Here is a 17,087-nt window from a genome sequence, read left to right on the forward strand (position 1 = left end):
AGTGTTTTTGCCTAGAGAATCCCAAGGATAGAGGAGCCCAGCGGGCTACAATCCAAAGTATTGCAGAGTCAGATACAACTGAAGCCACTGAGCAGGTACCCACAAGGATACAGTTCTTAGCTCAACAATAAAAAAGTACTTTGTAACAGAGCTGTTTGAGTGATAATGTCAAGACTGAAGGAACTCAAAAGTCTAAGAAACTCTTTGTCGTGTTGTAAAGGGGATTTAAACCTCCTTGGAAGGGAGTAAGATGATCTCAGGGGTTCTTCCCGTTTTCAGAGTTGATAACCTGGCTTCAAGCAACTCAATGAGACCCATCAACCTAGGTCTGCTGCTGCTGCTTATCAGTCACTTCAGTCGTGTCCAACTCTGTGCGACCCCATAGACGGCAGCCCACCAGCCTCCCCCGTCCCTGGGATTCTCCTGGCAAAAACACTGGAGTAGGTTGCCATTGCCTTCTCCGCAACCTAGGTCTAGGTGTATTTATCTCTATGTGAACATTTTCTGTTAAATTGTTAAGCAATTTGTAATCTAGAAAGAAAGATATTACAGAGAACAAACATGGTGTAATTTTTGTAGAAAAGTGAAGTTGGGTCTAAATTAAAAAAGAAAATGTGAGCACACAGGTCAAACTAGTATTGTCCCAAGAATAGTACCACAACCAAAAAAGATGTTCCTTAAGTTACGATGTGCCTGTGTGCATGCATGCTATGTTGCTTCAGTCGTGTCTGACTCTTTGCAACCCCATGGACTGTAGCCTGCCAGGCTCCTCTGTCCATGGGATTCTCCAGGCAAGAACACTGGAGTGGGCTGCCATGCCCTCCTCCAGGGGATCTCCCCAACCCAGAGACTGAACCCACGTCTCCCATGTCTCCTGCGTTGGCAGACAGGTTCTTTACCATTAGCGTCACCTGGGAAGCCCCAAACTGGATTTTAGTTTAAATACAAACAACCCGCCTGCAACTCAGACCTCAGTTCAATTCCTGGGTCGGGAAGATCTGCTGGAGAAGAGATAGGCGACCCACTCCAGTATTCTTGGGCTTCCCTGGTGGCTCAGCTGGTAAAGAATCTACCTGCAATGCGGGAGACCTGGGTTCAACCCTTGGGTTGGGAAGATCTCCTGGAGAAGGGAAAGGCTACCTCCTCTAGTATTCTGGCCTGGAGAATTCCATGGACTCTACAGTCCATGGGGTCACGACTGAGCGACTTTCACACAAAATAAAGATGATTTAATTTTTGCACTAATTCCAAGGAATATGAGCCTGAATTGTGGTTCACATGTTTGGGTTACACTGTCCAATTAGCTTAATTTGGAGACACATAGAGCAATAATAAAATCCTGAGCTTGGTTCTTCTCTTGTTTACTGAAGACCACACTGAGTTCAACAAGTATTTACCCTGCTTTTACCATCTGTCACAAAGGTGAAAGAGACAATGATCACTGGTCCCCAGGGACTAACATCTCACCTGCTGCATGGTTTGACTCATACTACTTCCTGAACACCTATTTTATATCATTTCACACTTTTAACACCCAATAAAGCGTACTATTTTTATTCGCGTTTATAGACAGGAACTCTAACATATGCAGAGTATAGAGAGACTAAGTAACCTGTCCATGGCTATGTGGAGAGTAAGAAATAAAGACAGGACTTGAACCTAGGGAGTCTGGTTTCAGAGTTTACAAGTTTAACCACTATATTATATTGCCTTTGATATGAAGCATTGTTTTTCCTTTCGCACACCAAGACTGACCACCTATGACAGACATACCTGATGTATGCACCAGCCCACACCTACAAGGCCCATTCGTATTCATCCAATTTCCATTCAGTTGGCGTTTATGGAAAATCCACTGCATTTTGGGCACTGCATTACGTGATTTCATAGTAACTACCTCATTCACCACCAACAGCTTTGTCGAACAGATATTCTATTTTAGGGATGAGAAGCTGAGAAGCAGAAGTTAAATGACCTGGCTGGCTTAACATAGGTGAGCAATGGTGACCTCCTGAAGTCCCGTGCTTTTAGTAGCCTCATAAATGTCATTTTTAATGGTGTACAGTCAGTGGATTTTAGTATAGTTACAAGGATGTACAACCATTTTTAAATTCCAGAACCGTTTCATCATCTCCCCCAAAGGAAACTGTTTCCACTATTAGTCAGTTCCCACTCTCCCCTCCCACTACCTACCATGAGTCTATTTTCTGTCATTATAAATTTGTCAGTTTTGGACATTTTGCATGCATGAAATCATATAATTGTTTTTTTGTGACAGCCTTCTTTCACTGAGCAGGATGTTTTCAAGGTTCGTCCTTGTGAAAGTATGTATCAGAACTTCATCCTTTTATGTGGTTGAATAATATTCCACCACGAGGCACATTTTGTTCATTCATCAGTGAATGGGCATCTACACTGCTTCCACTTTGTGGGAAAAAAAAATACTGCTATAAATATATCATGCATCAGTTTTTGAGTATGTTTTCAGTTTTCTTGGGTATATATAGCACTCCTGGGTCATTTGGTAACTCTTTCATTTTCTGAGGAGCTTCCAAACTGTTCCCCAAAGATGCTGCACCATTTTATGTTCCCACCAGCAACAAATGAAGGCTTCAATTTCACCAATTTCTCTCCAACACTTATCTTCAATTTTTAAAAAGTTATCCTAGTGACTGTAAAGTATTGTCTCCTTATGAGTTTGACTTGCATTTCCCTATTTTGAGCATTCCTTCATTTAAATATTGGCTATTGATACAAGCTGGAGAAGTGTCTATTCAAATCCTTTGCCCATTTAAAATTTTTAAATGGTTTATTGTTGGGTTTTACATTTTTGTTGTATGTTCTGGATAATAGGTCCTTATCAGATATATTATTTGTAAAAATATTCACCCATTCTGTGGACTGTACCTTTACTTTCTTGACGCTTTAAATTTTGATGTACAATTTATCTAGTTTTTTATTTGGTTGCTGTGCTTTGGATCTCATAGTTAAGAAACTGCTGCCTAACCAAGGTCATGAAGCTTACTCATAAATATAATCCTAAAATCGGCTTTCGCTTTCTCTTCTCATACAAGGGAGAGATGTATAATCCCCAATTCCCTTTGCAGTTTTAAAAGAGCCTGAACCTCTACCTGGCACTGGAAAAAAAGGCTCATTTCTACTGAGGCATAGGAGCATCATATTAATATATTTAAAGAATTCACAAATTTTCTCCCAAATTAATTTATGAAAAGTGCTTATTACACGGTAGTAAATAAATTGTGGCTACTTATAATTATCTTAATCATTATAATTATTGCAAGATATTTTATATCAGTGTTCTGGATAAAATAAAAGAAAATAATAAAAGTTCAGAGCTCACAGTTAAGATAAGAGGTATTCAAAGAGATACATTAGCATAGGTGACAGCTAAAAATTGAGATGGCCTCCTTATATCTGCTGGGATTGGAAACCTGAAGGACAGCACTTGTACCTCTAGCTGAGAAAAACATCTCCTAAAATTTGAGGAGAGGGGAAAAAAACTTTCGTTTCATAAACTTGATTCAAACTTCTTAATCATTTTGATGTCCACCAAAGATGTTATAGAACAGTTCACCTACTGTCAGGCTGATGTATCTGATGTATCTTTTCAGTTCACACGATCTTTTCATAGAACATAAAAATGAGAATTATAGAACCACTTGCTTCTCAAAGCCCACTCTTATTCCACCACAATCCATGGGCCGGCCTCAGGGAGAATTTTAGGACTACCACTTACGACTGGACAAGCAGTGCACTGCTCAACCTTAAGGCCATGCCATTTGACTCAAAGTCACTGTAGATCCAAAGAGTTATGATTTTCCAACAGGTTAGGCAGACAAGAGGGCTTTCCAGGTGGTTCAGTGGTAAAGAATCTGCCTGCCAATGCAGGAGATGGAAGAGACAGAGGTTCAATACCTTGATCGGGAAATGGCAACCCGCTCCAGTTGCCATTCTCCCTGGAGTAGGAACTGGTGACCCACTCCAGTGCTCTTTCCTGGGAACTCCCATGGACAGGGGAGGCTGGTGAGAGTCCACGGGGTAGCAAAGAGCTGGACACAACTGAGCATAGCACAGCAGAACACAAGCAGACAAGTATTTTGGACAACATACATTTTTCTAACTTGTGTACATTTGCTGAAGGGGTAAGCAATGTGGCAGTGGATGGGATTCCCAAACCTTCATTGCATTTGCTGGCAGCGCACTCATACCCTTGGCAGCATATCCTTTGGTCAAGTTCTTGGGGAGCAATGCGGACTTCCTATGTGATTTTGGTAGCTGTCTGCTCTACAGTATTCGCTTGCTTTGTCAAAGTGGCAGTAATAATACCCATAACTTTAAGAGACGTAAACCAGGGGCCTACAGAACCCCGATCTTTGTGTGTTTGAATAAAAAGTAATGACAGCAGTGGCTATGGCAAATAAGGACTTAAAACACACTGATTCCCCCACAGAAAAACATCACAATTCATAGAAGAAATTAACGTGACACTAAACATAGGAAAAGCTCAGTTTTACTGGGAATAAATTTAAAAACTAAAACAGTACAGCATATGTTTCATTAATGAGACTAACCAAAATAAGGGTGTTGACAAATGCAGGAAGAAACGGCATTTATACCCTGTTGATGGAAGTGGATAGGGAACATCAAATGCATATTCCCTTTGATTCAGACATTCCACTCCTAGGAAATTATTTGAGTTGAAATATGTAAGTAGGCAAAACTTTGTGTACAAGAATGTTTACTGCAGTACTACTGGCAACACTGCACTGTTAGAGATAATCTTTATACCCAATACAATTTATTGGTTGAATTAAATTCCAAATAGAATGCATAGTATGATTCCTTCTTTTAAAATTATATGCACATATGTACACATGTCCACACAAGTGCACATATACACAGAGTAAAATAGAGAAAACGATGGGACAGTGATTATCTCTGGGAGGTATGAAGGGGAAAAAGGAGGAGTTTGACTTTATGTATCTTTGTAATCTTCTTTTTTTTAAAGAAAGATCACCAGCAGCACTTTAGAAAGTAAATGTAAACCTATGAAGTTTCTACTTCACTTTGGAACTGGAAGTACTTCAACGGTGTATTAACTGCCTGATGAAAATATTTCTGTCAAGTGATCATAGGATACCAGCTATCTTCCTTTGGGGTAAAAGTTCTTGGCATATCTAACACTCATCAGTCAAGGTACATTTCATAATCAGAAACCAAAAAAACTATACATGAGATTATCCTCCATATAATACGGTTTCTACCTGCAGGAGATTAAGGCCAAACTTGGGACAAGGACATAGGTGTAAATTCTGAGTCCTGAAATTACACCTTGGAGGAGAGAGCTTGTTTTTGTTGATAAGAGAAAAGCATGGAAGGCCCTAGGAACAACAGCCTTTGTGCAAGAGTCCCAGAGCAGCACAGGCAATAACTATTCTCCATTTCTTCATCCAATAGGAATCTGCAGATTTCAGCCTTTCTGGGGGTGTTCATGCAGTTACCCAACTTCTCAGGAATGCAAACAAACAAATTTGCATTTAGAAAACAGCTCTTCTGCCCCTCTGTCCTTCCAGAAACAAAAAGACATTGCTATGGCCTGAATGCTTGGGTCCCCCTCAAGTTCCTATGCTGAAGTTTCAACTCTCAAAGATGCTGGGAGTAGGAGGTGAGGCTTAATTCATGAGGCTGGAGCCCCTGTGAATGGCATCAGATCCCCAGCCCCTTGCCCCATGTGTGGACACAGTGAGAAGTCTAAGATCTGAGGGGGCCTCACTCAGTCCTGCTGGCATTTGATCTGACTTCCAGCCTCCAGAACTGTGAGAAAGAAATTTCTGCTGTTTATAAGCCACCCAGTCAGTGGTATTTTGTTACAGCAGCTTGAACAGACTAAGACAGATGCTATTCAAAAGATCACATTCAACTCCTTTCCCAGAAGTGGTCACTTGGGTAAAGAGCGTCCAAAACTGTGAAATTCTCAACGAATAGGGAAGTATTTTAATATGAATGTAACTTAGTATTGGCTTCCCAGGTGGCACTAGTGGTAAAGAGCCTGCCTGTCAATGCAGGATATCTAAGTGACGTGGGTTCCATTTCTGGGTTAGGAAGATCCCCTGGAGCAGAAAATGACAACCCATTCCAGTGTTCTTGCCTGGAGAATCCATAGGGACAGAGGAGCCCGGTGGGCTACTGTCCCTAGGGTCACAGAGTCGGACACGACTGAAGTGACTTAGCACAACACAGCATGACTTAGCATGATTTTGAAAGTGGGAACATTTTCAAGGATGAGGCTGAGTTTACGGTTTTTCACTAGTTCTGGTTTAGCAGAATGCCATTCTGTTTATAAGGATTTCAACAAAATAATGTTGCATGAAGTGTTATTATATGGTTGACTATTGCTGGCCACTTCTGGTATTAAGGATATTAGAAATAATTCTACACTGGCACTCACAGATGATTCTATTAAAATAACATTTTTAGAGGCCAGAAAATTAAGAAACAATCCTATATGAATTATTAGAGGGACCAGCATGGGACAGCCTGTACAAATTCTTTCCATCTTCTGCAACAAGAAAATGAAACAATGCCTAAATTTAGCAAAGACACTACTAAGGCAGGTATTTTGCAGGCAGGAAAACCTTTTATTTTAAACCACAAATAATCAGCAGGTGGCCACAACTATCCATGTTTCATTAAAATCACATAAAACCTAGGTACAAAAGCACCACTGATTATTGCTCTAGAAAAACGGCATGAAAAAATTCAAATACGCACAGTAAAAGCACCACAGTATGCACAGGACTAAATTTTTAAAGCGAGAGCATGGAATACTGAAATCAATTTTATAGACAGCTTCCAATATTAAACTGGTATTTATTTTACTCAAGGATGAAGGAAATTTCCAAAAAGCACGACTATGAGAAGGTAAAATGTCCATCCTTATATATTTTTGTATGCCAACTAGTAGAGTCCTAAAAAATTAGCATTTACAAAATACTCGGTAAAAATAGCTTTTAAAAGTTGTCCCAAGAGGTACATAAAATCAACCCCAATTTTCATGACCATTCATTCTCCCTCGTTAGCTACAGATTCAGTTTTCTGTGCCTGTGAAAAAAGAAAGGAAGACAAAAAAGACAAGAGTTACTATTAAAACTACCATAAGCCAAAGAAGACTCCACCCGAGCAACATGCAGTTTGGAACATCTGCTTTTAGCGGCTCTACTGCAAAACCAAGTTCAACTCTGGGTGTCAAAACAGACAAGGCAGGGATATATGACACAAACACTTGGCTGCGTTTGTTGCTTTCTGCTTTGCAAACGACCACAAAAGCTCTGCCTGCGGGGCTCCTGCGGTTCACGATGAAAGAAAAAGAACACCACACTACTATCTGATGCTAGGCACTGCAAACGTGCAGAATTGTCTACTGTACCCTTAACTCTCACTGTTTCAATCTGCCCCTTTACTGACAGTGTGCTGGGTGGGGTACCTCTGGAGGCTGAGACATTAACAGTTGAGCGAGAGATGTGGATCTGCAATCACATTACGGGCAATAAAGAGACACATTATGAACGTGCGGTCAGTGGCTGAAGGATCCAGCAATTGCTTTCATGACAGATTCAATCAGCGGGAGGTGTCTGGGGAAAGTACCTCTTCAGCTTGAGTGTCACCATTTTCAGACGGTGCTGCGGTACCTTCCTTTCCAGCTTCCTGCTTCTCCTCCTTCTTCCCTTTAACACCTTTGCTAACCTTTGCTGCCGGTTCTTTCTAACAGAGGATCAAAGCACAGGGGGACAGAGTGTGTGAGACAGGGTGGGAGGTTGTGTAAACTCAGCCAGCCTCCATCCAAACACAAGGGGAAGCACAAACAAGGGTGAGGGGTGGCTCTCAGGGGAAAGAGGGAACCCGGTTCTGCTGAGCTTTGAGTGGGTTACATGGAGGCTCCCATGAAAATGTAACAGGCATCTCGGGAAATCCACTGGACTTTGACCTCTCCTCAAGTGTGTGTCTGGTGAGCATCCTCTCTTGATACAGGGAGAAGCGGTCCTGACGTGGGGAGAAGAGCTGCAGAGGCACGCAGTGAAGTCAGGGCAGACCCAGCAAGAGGAAACGCTGCATGTGAGGGCCTGGGGCTGAAAGCTGGGAGAGCCCCTGAGAAGGCAGGCGAGAGGAAGCAAAATTCCTGATTTTAAGACCAAGCCGGGACCGCCCTGCTGGTCCAGTGGTTAAGACTCTAATGTGCTCCCAAAGCAGGGGGCCCAGGGTCCATCCCTGGTTTGGGAACTAAGATTCCAGATCCCACAGGCCATGAGGTGTGGATACCCCCCCCCAAAAAGACCAAAGCCACAAAAATGAGTTCCGCTTCACAATCGCCTTTTCACACCTCAATACACATCATTTCAAACAATGCACACACAACAAGGGATGCCACTCTGAAGGGCAAAGTAAAGAAAGGCCATTTGGGGGTAAACTTCCTACCCCCAATAATTCTGCAATGTATCCCTACCTTAGTAGGACTGATGTGAGTGTCTATCCATAAGATGAAAGTGAAAGGCACTCAGTCGTGTCTGACTCTTTGTGACCCCATGGACTACACAGTCTATGGAGTTCTCCAGGCCAGAATACCGGAGTGGGTAGCCTTTCCCTTCTCCAGGGGATCTTCCCAACCCAGGGATTGAACCCAGGCCTCTTGCATTGCAGGCGGATTCTTTACCCGCTGAGCCACCAGGGAGGCCCATGCATAGGATGAGGGTCTGACATAGGACAAGAGGCTTTCCAGGTGGCTTAGTGGGTGAAGAATCTGCCTGCAATGCAGGAGCTGGAGAATATGGATTCAATCCCTGGGTCAGGAGGATCCCTTGGAGAAGGAAATGGCAACCCACTCCAGTATTCTTGCCTGGAGAATCCCATGGACAGAGGAGTCTGGCAGGCTACAGTTCATGGGGTCACAAAGAGTTGGATATGACTGAAGCGACTGACCACACACGCACATAGGACAAGGGCTATGTAACTGTTTGCTTGTATTCATTATTTGCTGTGTGTTGTTATTACTGTGTGTGTTAGTCGCTCAGTCATGTCTGACTCTATATGACCCCGTGGGGTGTTGCCTGCCAGGCTCCTCTGTCCATGGGATTCTCCAGGCAAGAATACTCGAGTGGGCTGCCATTTCCTTCTCCAGGGGATCTTCCCAACCCAGGGATCAAACCCAGGTCTCCTGCTTCCTTGGTGGCACAGCTAGTAAACAATCCATCTGCAATGCAGGAGGCCTGGGTTCGATCCCTGGGTTGGGAAGATCCCTGGGAGAAGGGAAAGGCAACCCACTCCATATTCTGGGCTGAAGAATTCCATGGACTGTATAGTCCATGGGGTCACAAAGAGTCAGACACGACTGAGCGCCTTTCACTGACACTTACCTGCACAGCAGGCAGACTCTTTACCGTCTGAGCTACCAAGGAAGCCTTAATTATTTGGTAGTATTGATTAATTATTAGTCAGCAGACTGGCCTCCTAAGACCAGTTCTAGGAAGCCAGAAGCCCCCACAAGTCCTTCACCAGCTGTTGGCAGCAGGCCCAGGCTCACTGTTCCAGAGAACCATCTGAACTGTGTGTCTCATGAGGCAGCTACCAAACTCCACCTTGGACGTGAGGCTTCTCAGAGCAGCATATGCTCTGACTTCCTTTGCTGCATGGACCAAAGGAAAACAGACTCCCAGTAAAGTGTAAAAACTGTGCTCTCTGCTTTTTGAGAAAGCCTGTCTCCAGCTCGGGTGAGTTTTCTGGTCCAGGCACTGAGCCTGAATCATTAAATGTGATCTTTCCTTGGATGACTCTGGGATATGGAATTATAATTCATTCACTGTTGAAAAAGCCAAAGCGGGGGAGGGAGCACCTCTTACCTTAGCAGATGTTTTTCTTGGTTTAGGTTCAGGTTTGGGGGGAGCAGGTTTCTGCAAAGATAAATGAAGTTATACAAATACTGAAAAAGACAACCCTCAGCACCAAAAGAAACAGCAACAAGACCGCCAAAGACAACAGTCCATTTTGACTATGACGTTCATTTCAAAAGAAAAAAATGCCCTATTTTCAGCACCAGCAAAAAGACCTCCGCATTTCACGACTATTTTCATCCCGGGTTCTCAAGTCGACGACAGGTGAGGTCTGGAAGTCAACTCACTATTCCCTGGGCCAGAATAACTCTCTGGGAACACATTTAGGCTTCTGTCTGATGTCTCTCTATTTCCTTTTATCACAGCATTGCAGCAAGAGGAACAACTCAGGCCCTCAGCCAAATGACTCTGGGAATCTGGTTCACACCGGCCTTCCGAACAGTCTAGAAATCCTAGCACCGTCACAGGCGAAGCCCATGTGGGAATGGAGAGAGCTGCCCGTGAAGTATTCCAGAACCAGTTCCAAATTCTCCCACCTCTGATGTGGGTTTCAAATGCCTGTCTGAGCTTGAGCTTCTTCCTACTTTTCTCTTCCAAGGCCAGTTCAAGGTGAACTGCATCTCCTGGCCACCCAGACCCTGGGCTCCCTCGAGTCTGTTATTAGGAACACAATTATAACGATGCAATGTCCACTGCGTGTGCACGCGCTCAGTCACTTCAGCCGTGTCCGACTCTTTGTGACCCTATGGACTGTAGCCCACCAGACTCCTCTGTTCGTGGAATTCTCCAGGCGAGAATACTGGAGTGGGTTGCTGCGCCCTCCTCCAGGGGATCTTCCCGACCCAGGGATCGAACCTGTGTCTCTTTTATCTCCTGCACTGGCAGGCGGGTTCTTTACCACTAGCGCCACCTGGGAAGCCCACAAGGTATACTGTTAGCTCCCAAAGTTCAAGATCTTTCACAGACCTTATTAGCTAAACGGCCCACCCGGTGACTTCTTTTTTTTCTTGCCTTGTGTGTTTCTCCCCACTCCTGGAAGCATTGGCCCCCTGTCCTGTGGCCCCAGGCCCCTGCACACAAGCCTTCAGCCTGGCTGCTTCCTAAGGACCTGAGATGGGTACAAAGAGACACGGGGGACGTTTAAACCTGTGGTTTTTCTAAAGCTATCTTAGGGCAAATATTTCTCTCTCATGGAGCTAGGAAAAAATTATACCTCTCTCCTGGCACCAGGGAGCATGGTTTTTAAATAGAAAACACTGCCCAAAGTACCTCCTCCACTCCCCTACCCCACCCCCTCCCCCCCATGGAGAAAAACACTTGTTTCCCTAGTGCCTCCAAGTGTCCAGGACCATACCGAATCTGGCTCTTTCCATCAAGGTCATAAACTGAAATTATAATCACTTCAATTCCGGAAGACTGGTCGTTGGACATAACCTCTCAAATAAGAAAAGGAAATTGAGCTTGAAAAGCAGGGGCTGTTTTCCTTAATCTTCTGACCACCATAAATTTGCTCCCCAAATCTATCAGCTTGCATAGCTCCTAAATTTTCAGGATATAAAACATTTTACTTCAGGCTTTGATACATTGTACTAACATGTCCTTGTTTTCTCAATTTACAGCAAGACGGACCTTTTCCCCCTAAACCCAGTACTGGTGTTTTAATGGGACAGGAAATGGTGATGTTTTTGTAGTCTGTAATCCCACTGGCTTCTGAGGCTCTGTGTCAGCACCGCGGGGCATGATGTCAGTGGAAGGTATTCTATTGCTGGACCCCGGTGCTCAGGAAAGGCCTTGTTTTATATTTTGGTTTTTAACTTAAAGGTCTACCCCCCTCGCCCTTGATAAGCTAGATATCCATGCAATACAATAGCTTTCAGTATAATCTGCAGTGAAATGGAAAAGAGTTAAGACATAGCTTTTCAACCACAGTGAAAATCACACCATCGGACAAGCGTAACACCTTCTGTGTTGGTGTACTGTTTGGTATTGTAGCAGAACCTGGATTAACTACGTACACACACAAACACACCTCCCAGGTACAACCTTCCAGGTGACTCTGATGTTGCTTCTTAGGTTGGGCCTCATGTGGCGCTAGCGGTGAAGAACCTGCCTACCAACACAGGAGACAGAGGGGACGGGATCCTTGGGTCAGGAAGATCCCTTGGAGGAGAAAATGGCAACCTACTCCAGTGTTCTTGTCTGGAGCACCCAGGGACAGAGGAGCCTGGCAGGCTGCAGTCCACGCGGTCACAAGGAGTCAGACACGCCCGAAGCGACTTAGCACGCACACATGCGGAACACTGGCTCAACCCAACCTAAACCCGGCTATACTTCCGAACTTGAGAATGGTTCCAATACCTATTCCTTTCCTTTTCTTTTAAATTTGGGAAACAAGTTTAGCAAAAATATATTGAGAAGAAAAGCCAGAAACTGATATATATTTTTTTAATTTGTGAAAAGTTTCCAATATCCATTTCTGCTTGGATTCCCTGCATCGTGCCAGGCACAGGTGTGGGCTGAGAAGAAAGCCAGGCTCCCTTGAAGGTCCCAGTGCCATCTAGTACGGGCTGTGAGCCAAGAGGTCAATGCCCTACATCTCAGTGGGCAGTGCACGTCCCCCTCCAGAGAGCCAGGCTGACCGGTCTCAGCAGGAGGAGGCAGGGCACACCAGCAGGCTGGGTGGGAGGAGCACCAGATTCAGCCAGGAGCACGACGGGGTGAGGAGGGCTGGGGCACAGTCTTGCCAAGGCTTGATCACTGCCCATCCCAGCTTCAATGCTCTTAACCCACGACCCTTCCTTGGGCTTGGCCTGGCGAGGGAGACCCCAGGTGGCAGACTGGAAATGGTTCCCTTTTTGAAAAAAGATTCTCTGCTTCTGAAGTAAGGTGGCAGTCTATGGATTCAGAGGACTTCCAGAACATTCTGACTAAGGTATGGATTTTCTCTTTCTCGTGGAGATAGAATCAAGACTTCTCGTCTCCTTTGGTACATCAGGTGTAGAATAAGAGATGAGGGCTTTGCTAATAACGTCACTCTTCATCGCCCGGCTCCAGCCATATCAAACAACTTCCTGGGCTTCGTATGCTTGCTTGCTGGGCTGGCCACTGTTCTTCACCAGTATATTTGATTAAGTGAATTGCTTGGCAACACTTGTCAAACCTGCTTGAAATTCTGACCCAGGTAATTTCCAAAAAGGAAATTAAACAAAGCTCAAAGGAAACACCACCTTAGTCTTCATTCTGCTGCCGTGGACAGAAGGAATGTGTGTGTAAGAGCTAACAACAGTGGGGCCCAAAGTACTCACCGCTGACAACCTGGCTGACCGTCTGGTGGGCTGCAAAGGAAAAGCAACACAAAACATAATTCTTCGTGATTTTGCACAATCAAGCTGATTTGAAAAAAAATTCATCCTTACTGTCTTAGTTTGTTGAAAGAACAGTACGCATGAGTCCCATTAATCCCCCACCTCAACCCCCGTGAGCACAGTTAAACATACCCCAAGTGCCCTGAGCACTGGAACATTCCAGAAGTGTCTGTAAAGAGGTGCAGGTGCACTGTTCAAAGAAATGGCCTCTCACAGGAGAGGGCACCATGGGCAAGGCCGGGAAGACGCGTTTATGCTGCCACCCAAACCACCATCTACTGTGTGATAAAATGGGCAGCAGCAGCACTGAGGCGCTATTTCAGAACCAGTCCAGTCTGACGCGCATTCCTTACAAACGGAACCGAAGCTTATACATTTATACAGAAAGGGACTTATATAATTGTGCAGAAACCGAAATAGCAAGAGTCCCCTCCCTGGTTACTATGTTAGAATAGAGAATGACTACAAATCTTAGGCAGTTAACAACCACAGCTTCCTTTTACCTGTAACAAAATAAACACAATGATCGATCCATGAAATGCACATCGCTGAAAGACTTAAATAGAGTATAAAGCTCTTTTCATTTGGAAGTTTACAAATTTAGAGAATCTCTTGAGATTAGAATTTTTCAAGGAAATCTTCCTCAAGGATGGTGCAACTTCGCAGCAAAGGAGATGGCAAAGAAAATTACTAAGAGCAGAAATGCTCTACATATTTCAGAAAAATGCACATACAACTGATACTCTGCTCCTCACCAGCCAAAGACAGAGCCTCAAGGGATTTCACTTTCTACAACTTCCTTTCTTTATAAGTGTTCCAGGAGCAAATACTCCTCCCGTTCTCTTTGGTTCATAGCTCTATTTCTACTAGAACAGTGTACCACCTAACATATAGGAGATATGCAAGAATACTCATTAAAAAAAAAAAAGGAACGCAAGCTTTTCTCTAATTCGCTGCCTTATGCAGACTCTGCCTCATGACAATAGCTTAAAGGTCTCAAATAATCTTTTTGACGGTCAGCGCAAATGGTCAGCAGGAACCTGGGTCACAATTCCAAGGAATCATGGAATTCTCAAGTCAGTCTGGGTGAGCTGGTCAAGGCCAAAGGGCCTTGGAGTGTTTCTTGCCATCTCCACATTGAAGAATTTTCTTGCTGAAAATAGCCAGAAGAAGCTAAAGCTGTCTTTCTTTAAACTACAGAAGGAAATGCAGGGCCAGAGCCTCCGAGAATAACTTTAACCCTGGTTTTGTGTGCACAGGTCAGAGCTGGACTTCAGGTGGGCAGGCAGAAGTGTCGAGCCAGGAGACTGTGCGGACACGTCACTGCCCAGGGTCAGGGGGTGCACAGCGTGCGACACACAATGTGGGCCTTCCCTCCCGCCCCTTGTCTGTGCCCCTTCTGCACGGAACCATCTTCTCTGGCACTTCTGAAGCTCTGATGCCTCGCGGGGACCCTCAGCAAACATGGAAGTGACTGGACTGGGTGAGCACCAGACACACAGCAAGAGTGAGCTTGCAGGGAGCGGTGCCAAGGCCACTGGCTACTTAGGATCCAGTCTGGAGCCTGAAAAGGGGCCAACAGGTTAACCATTATTTACAACTGCCTCCCTATCAACCAACGAGCTGTCCTGAGTAAGAGGTCATTGAAGGGAAGCCAGATCTTGTGAAAAATTCCCCAACTCGACGGTTCTCTGCCCCCTCCCTCTCCAGGCAAGAGGGAACACATGAAGAGGCAGAGTGATGTCACACCCCACCCCCACCCCGGGATTTCCAGAGGCGTTCCAACAGAGCACTGGCCTGCCAGCTGTTCCCATCCAAATGACTCACTACCTTTTCATAATTCAGGTCCAGTACAAGAGTTTCAAAATGAAAAGCCTACAAAACGCATGCAAAACAAAGTCTGCCTTTCTAGGCTGTCTAAATGGAGCCATATCTAAAAAGCATATATTTTACAGTAAAATGATTTTATGACTTCCTGCCTAAAATTTACCAGCTCTTCTTTCTATGTCAGGGAGGGGGGAAAAAAACCCAAACTTCTCTTAAATATTCCTCTTAAACCATCCTAAGAGATGCTCTTTCTCACTGCAGAGAGGGGAGGCTCAAACAAACTTTCACTCACAGTCAGTAGTACTGACTTTGCAGCAGGTGTGTATACCTTCCTGCAAAGTTTCATCACATTTCACAAATCTTCCTATAAATGACTGGACTGTATTTACTGGATATAAAATAGACCAGGCTGCTCTTCTCCCTTCTTTAAACACTAGAATTCAAAGTATTCATTTGAGACTCACACTGTGGGGCAGAACTACTATTTTAAAAAAAGATTTAAGAATTTCTCTCAATAAACAAGGGTTTACTGTATAGCACAAGGAACTATATTCAATATCTTGTAATATAGTGGAAAGAATTTTAAAAAAGAATATAGATGTACACATATATGTGTATCACCAAATCATTTTGTTATGTGCCTGAAACACAATATGGTAAATCAACTATACGTCAATTTAAAAAAATGTCTCTCCATTTGTTGATTGTGAATCCGCAGGAAAAGTGGCTGAAAGAGCAGTTCTCAGGGGAAAAAAGGCAGGCTTTTGGAATGATGGGTTGTTAAGAGTTATAGAAACCACGTGAAGGTTTGTTACTGCGGTACACAGGTGCTGGGCAAAATGGAATTATTCAGTAGGCATTGATTGCTTACCTGATAAACTCCCTAGGCTGGACAAAATTATAGTGAGGGCTACTATGAAAGATACGGAGTCTTTAATGTCCTGCAAAAGCAACACAGAAGTCTGATCTCAATATGACAGAATTCCCTGGGAGAGCTAGGGACAAGCAGAATCACTGGACTTAGCTGAACACTGCTCAAAACATATGGGCCATTCCAGTGGAATTCAGAAGTATATTTACTTTTATGAGACTTCTTAATGCCTCTGTGCTTCACCATGCACTTCCAAGCAAAGCCCACAAGTCAAGTTGCTTTTAACTTTCAAAAACAAATGAAGAGCTAGGTTGAATTTCCCTTATTTGCAGAATTGAGAAGTGGAGCACGGAGGACTCCAGGACTGGAGGACGGAGAAGACAGAGAAAAGGCACTGGGTGACCAGATTCGATTTTTTTGGGCCATGACGTGTGGCATGCGGGATCTTATAGCTTCCTGACCAGGGATTGAACCCGGGCCCCCTGCACTGGGAGTGCAGAGTCTTAACCACTGGACCACCACGAAGTCCCATGACCAGATTTACGATGACCTCAAAAGGGGCATGAGGACAGGGGATTTTGAGTCAGAAGACTCAGATGGCTTTCCTGGTGCTGCAACTGACAAGGTGAGGGAAAAGTATGTTATTTCTCTGAGAACCTTTCTCACTCTTGTTAAATGGGGATAATAACTCGTGCCTCTGTTGACCAAAACAGTGCTTCTCTGACATAAATTGCTCCCTCTGATTGCTTTCTTTTTCTTCATAGCAGATTTCTGATCATTTTATTTACTCTCTCTTTCTCCCTTCTACAGTGGAAGTTCCATGAAGGCAGAGACTTTTGCCCCTTTGTTCACTATGCAATCTGCACAGCCTGGTGCATTCAAGTGCTCCATACATCTTTTGGTTGCTTTGGTAGGAATGCTCTTGCTGTTGTTCAGTCATTAAGTCAGTTGTGTCTGACTCTTCGCAACCCCCTGGACTCCAGCACATCAGGCTTCCCTATTCTTCACCATCTCCCAGAGTCTGCTCAAACTCATGTCCACTCAGTCAGTGATGCCATTCAGCCACCTCATCCTCTGTCGTCCCCTTCCCCGCCTGCCCTCAATCTCCCCCAGCATCAGGAT

The 17,087-nt window shown here is 44.3% G+C and overlaps 1 protein-coding gene across 5 annotated transcripts in view; it reads right to left on the minus strand.

Moving 5' to 3' along the window:
- Positions 1-6,636: 6,636 nt before the first annotated feature.
- Positions 6,637-17,087, minus strand: part of HMGN3 (high mobility group nucleosomal binding domain 3) — a 33,833-nt gene continuing 23,382 nt past the window's right edge. The window contains exons 3-7 of one of the 5 annotated variants that reach the window (XR_005720879.1): positions 13,208-13,237; positions 9,912-9,962; positions 7,666-8,079; positions 7,448-7,547; positions 6,637-7,122 (exon numbers count right to left, since the gene is read on the minus strand). Coding sequence is in view for 3 of the 5 variants with exons in the window: in XM_040239073.1 (XP_040095007.1) it covers positions 7,084-7,122; positions 7,461-7,547; positions 7,666-7,782; positions 9,912-9,962; positions 13,208-13,237 (324 nt within the window). In the remaining 2 variants the exon portion in view is untranslated. The remainder of the gene's footprint in view (positions 7,123-7,447; positions 7,548-7,665; positions 8,080-9,911; positions 9,963-13,207; positions 13,238-17,087) is intronic. The other 4 variants (XM_040239073.1, XM_040239074.1, XR_005720880.1 and 1 more) reach the window with 4 other exon arrangements.

Source organism: Oryx dammah, unplaced genomic scaffold (assembly GCF_014754425.2).
Source record: "Oryx dammah isolate SB20612 unplaced genomic scaffold, SCBI_Odam_1.1 HiC_scaffold_4, whole genome shotgun sequence".
NCBI classification, from domain to species: domain Eukaryota; kingdom Metazoa; phylum Chordata; class Mammalia; order Artiodactyla; family Bovidae; genus Oryx; species Oryx dammah.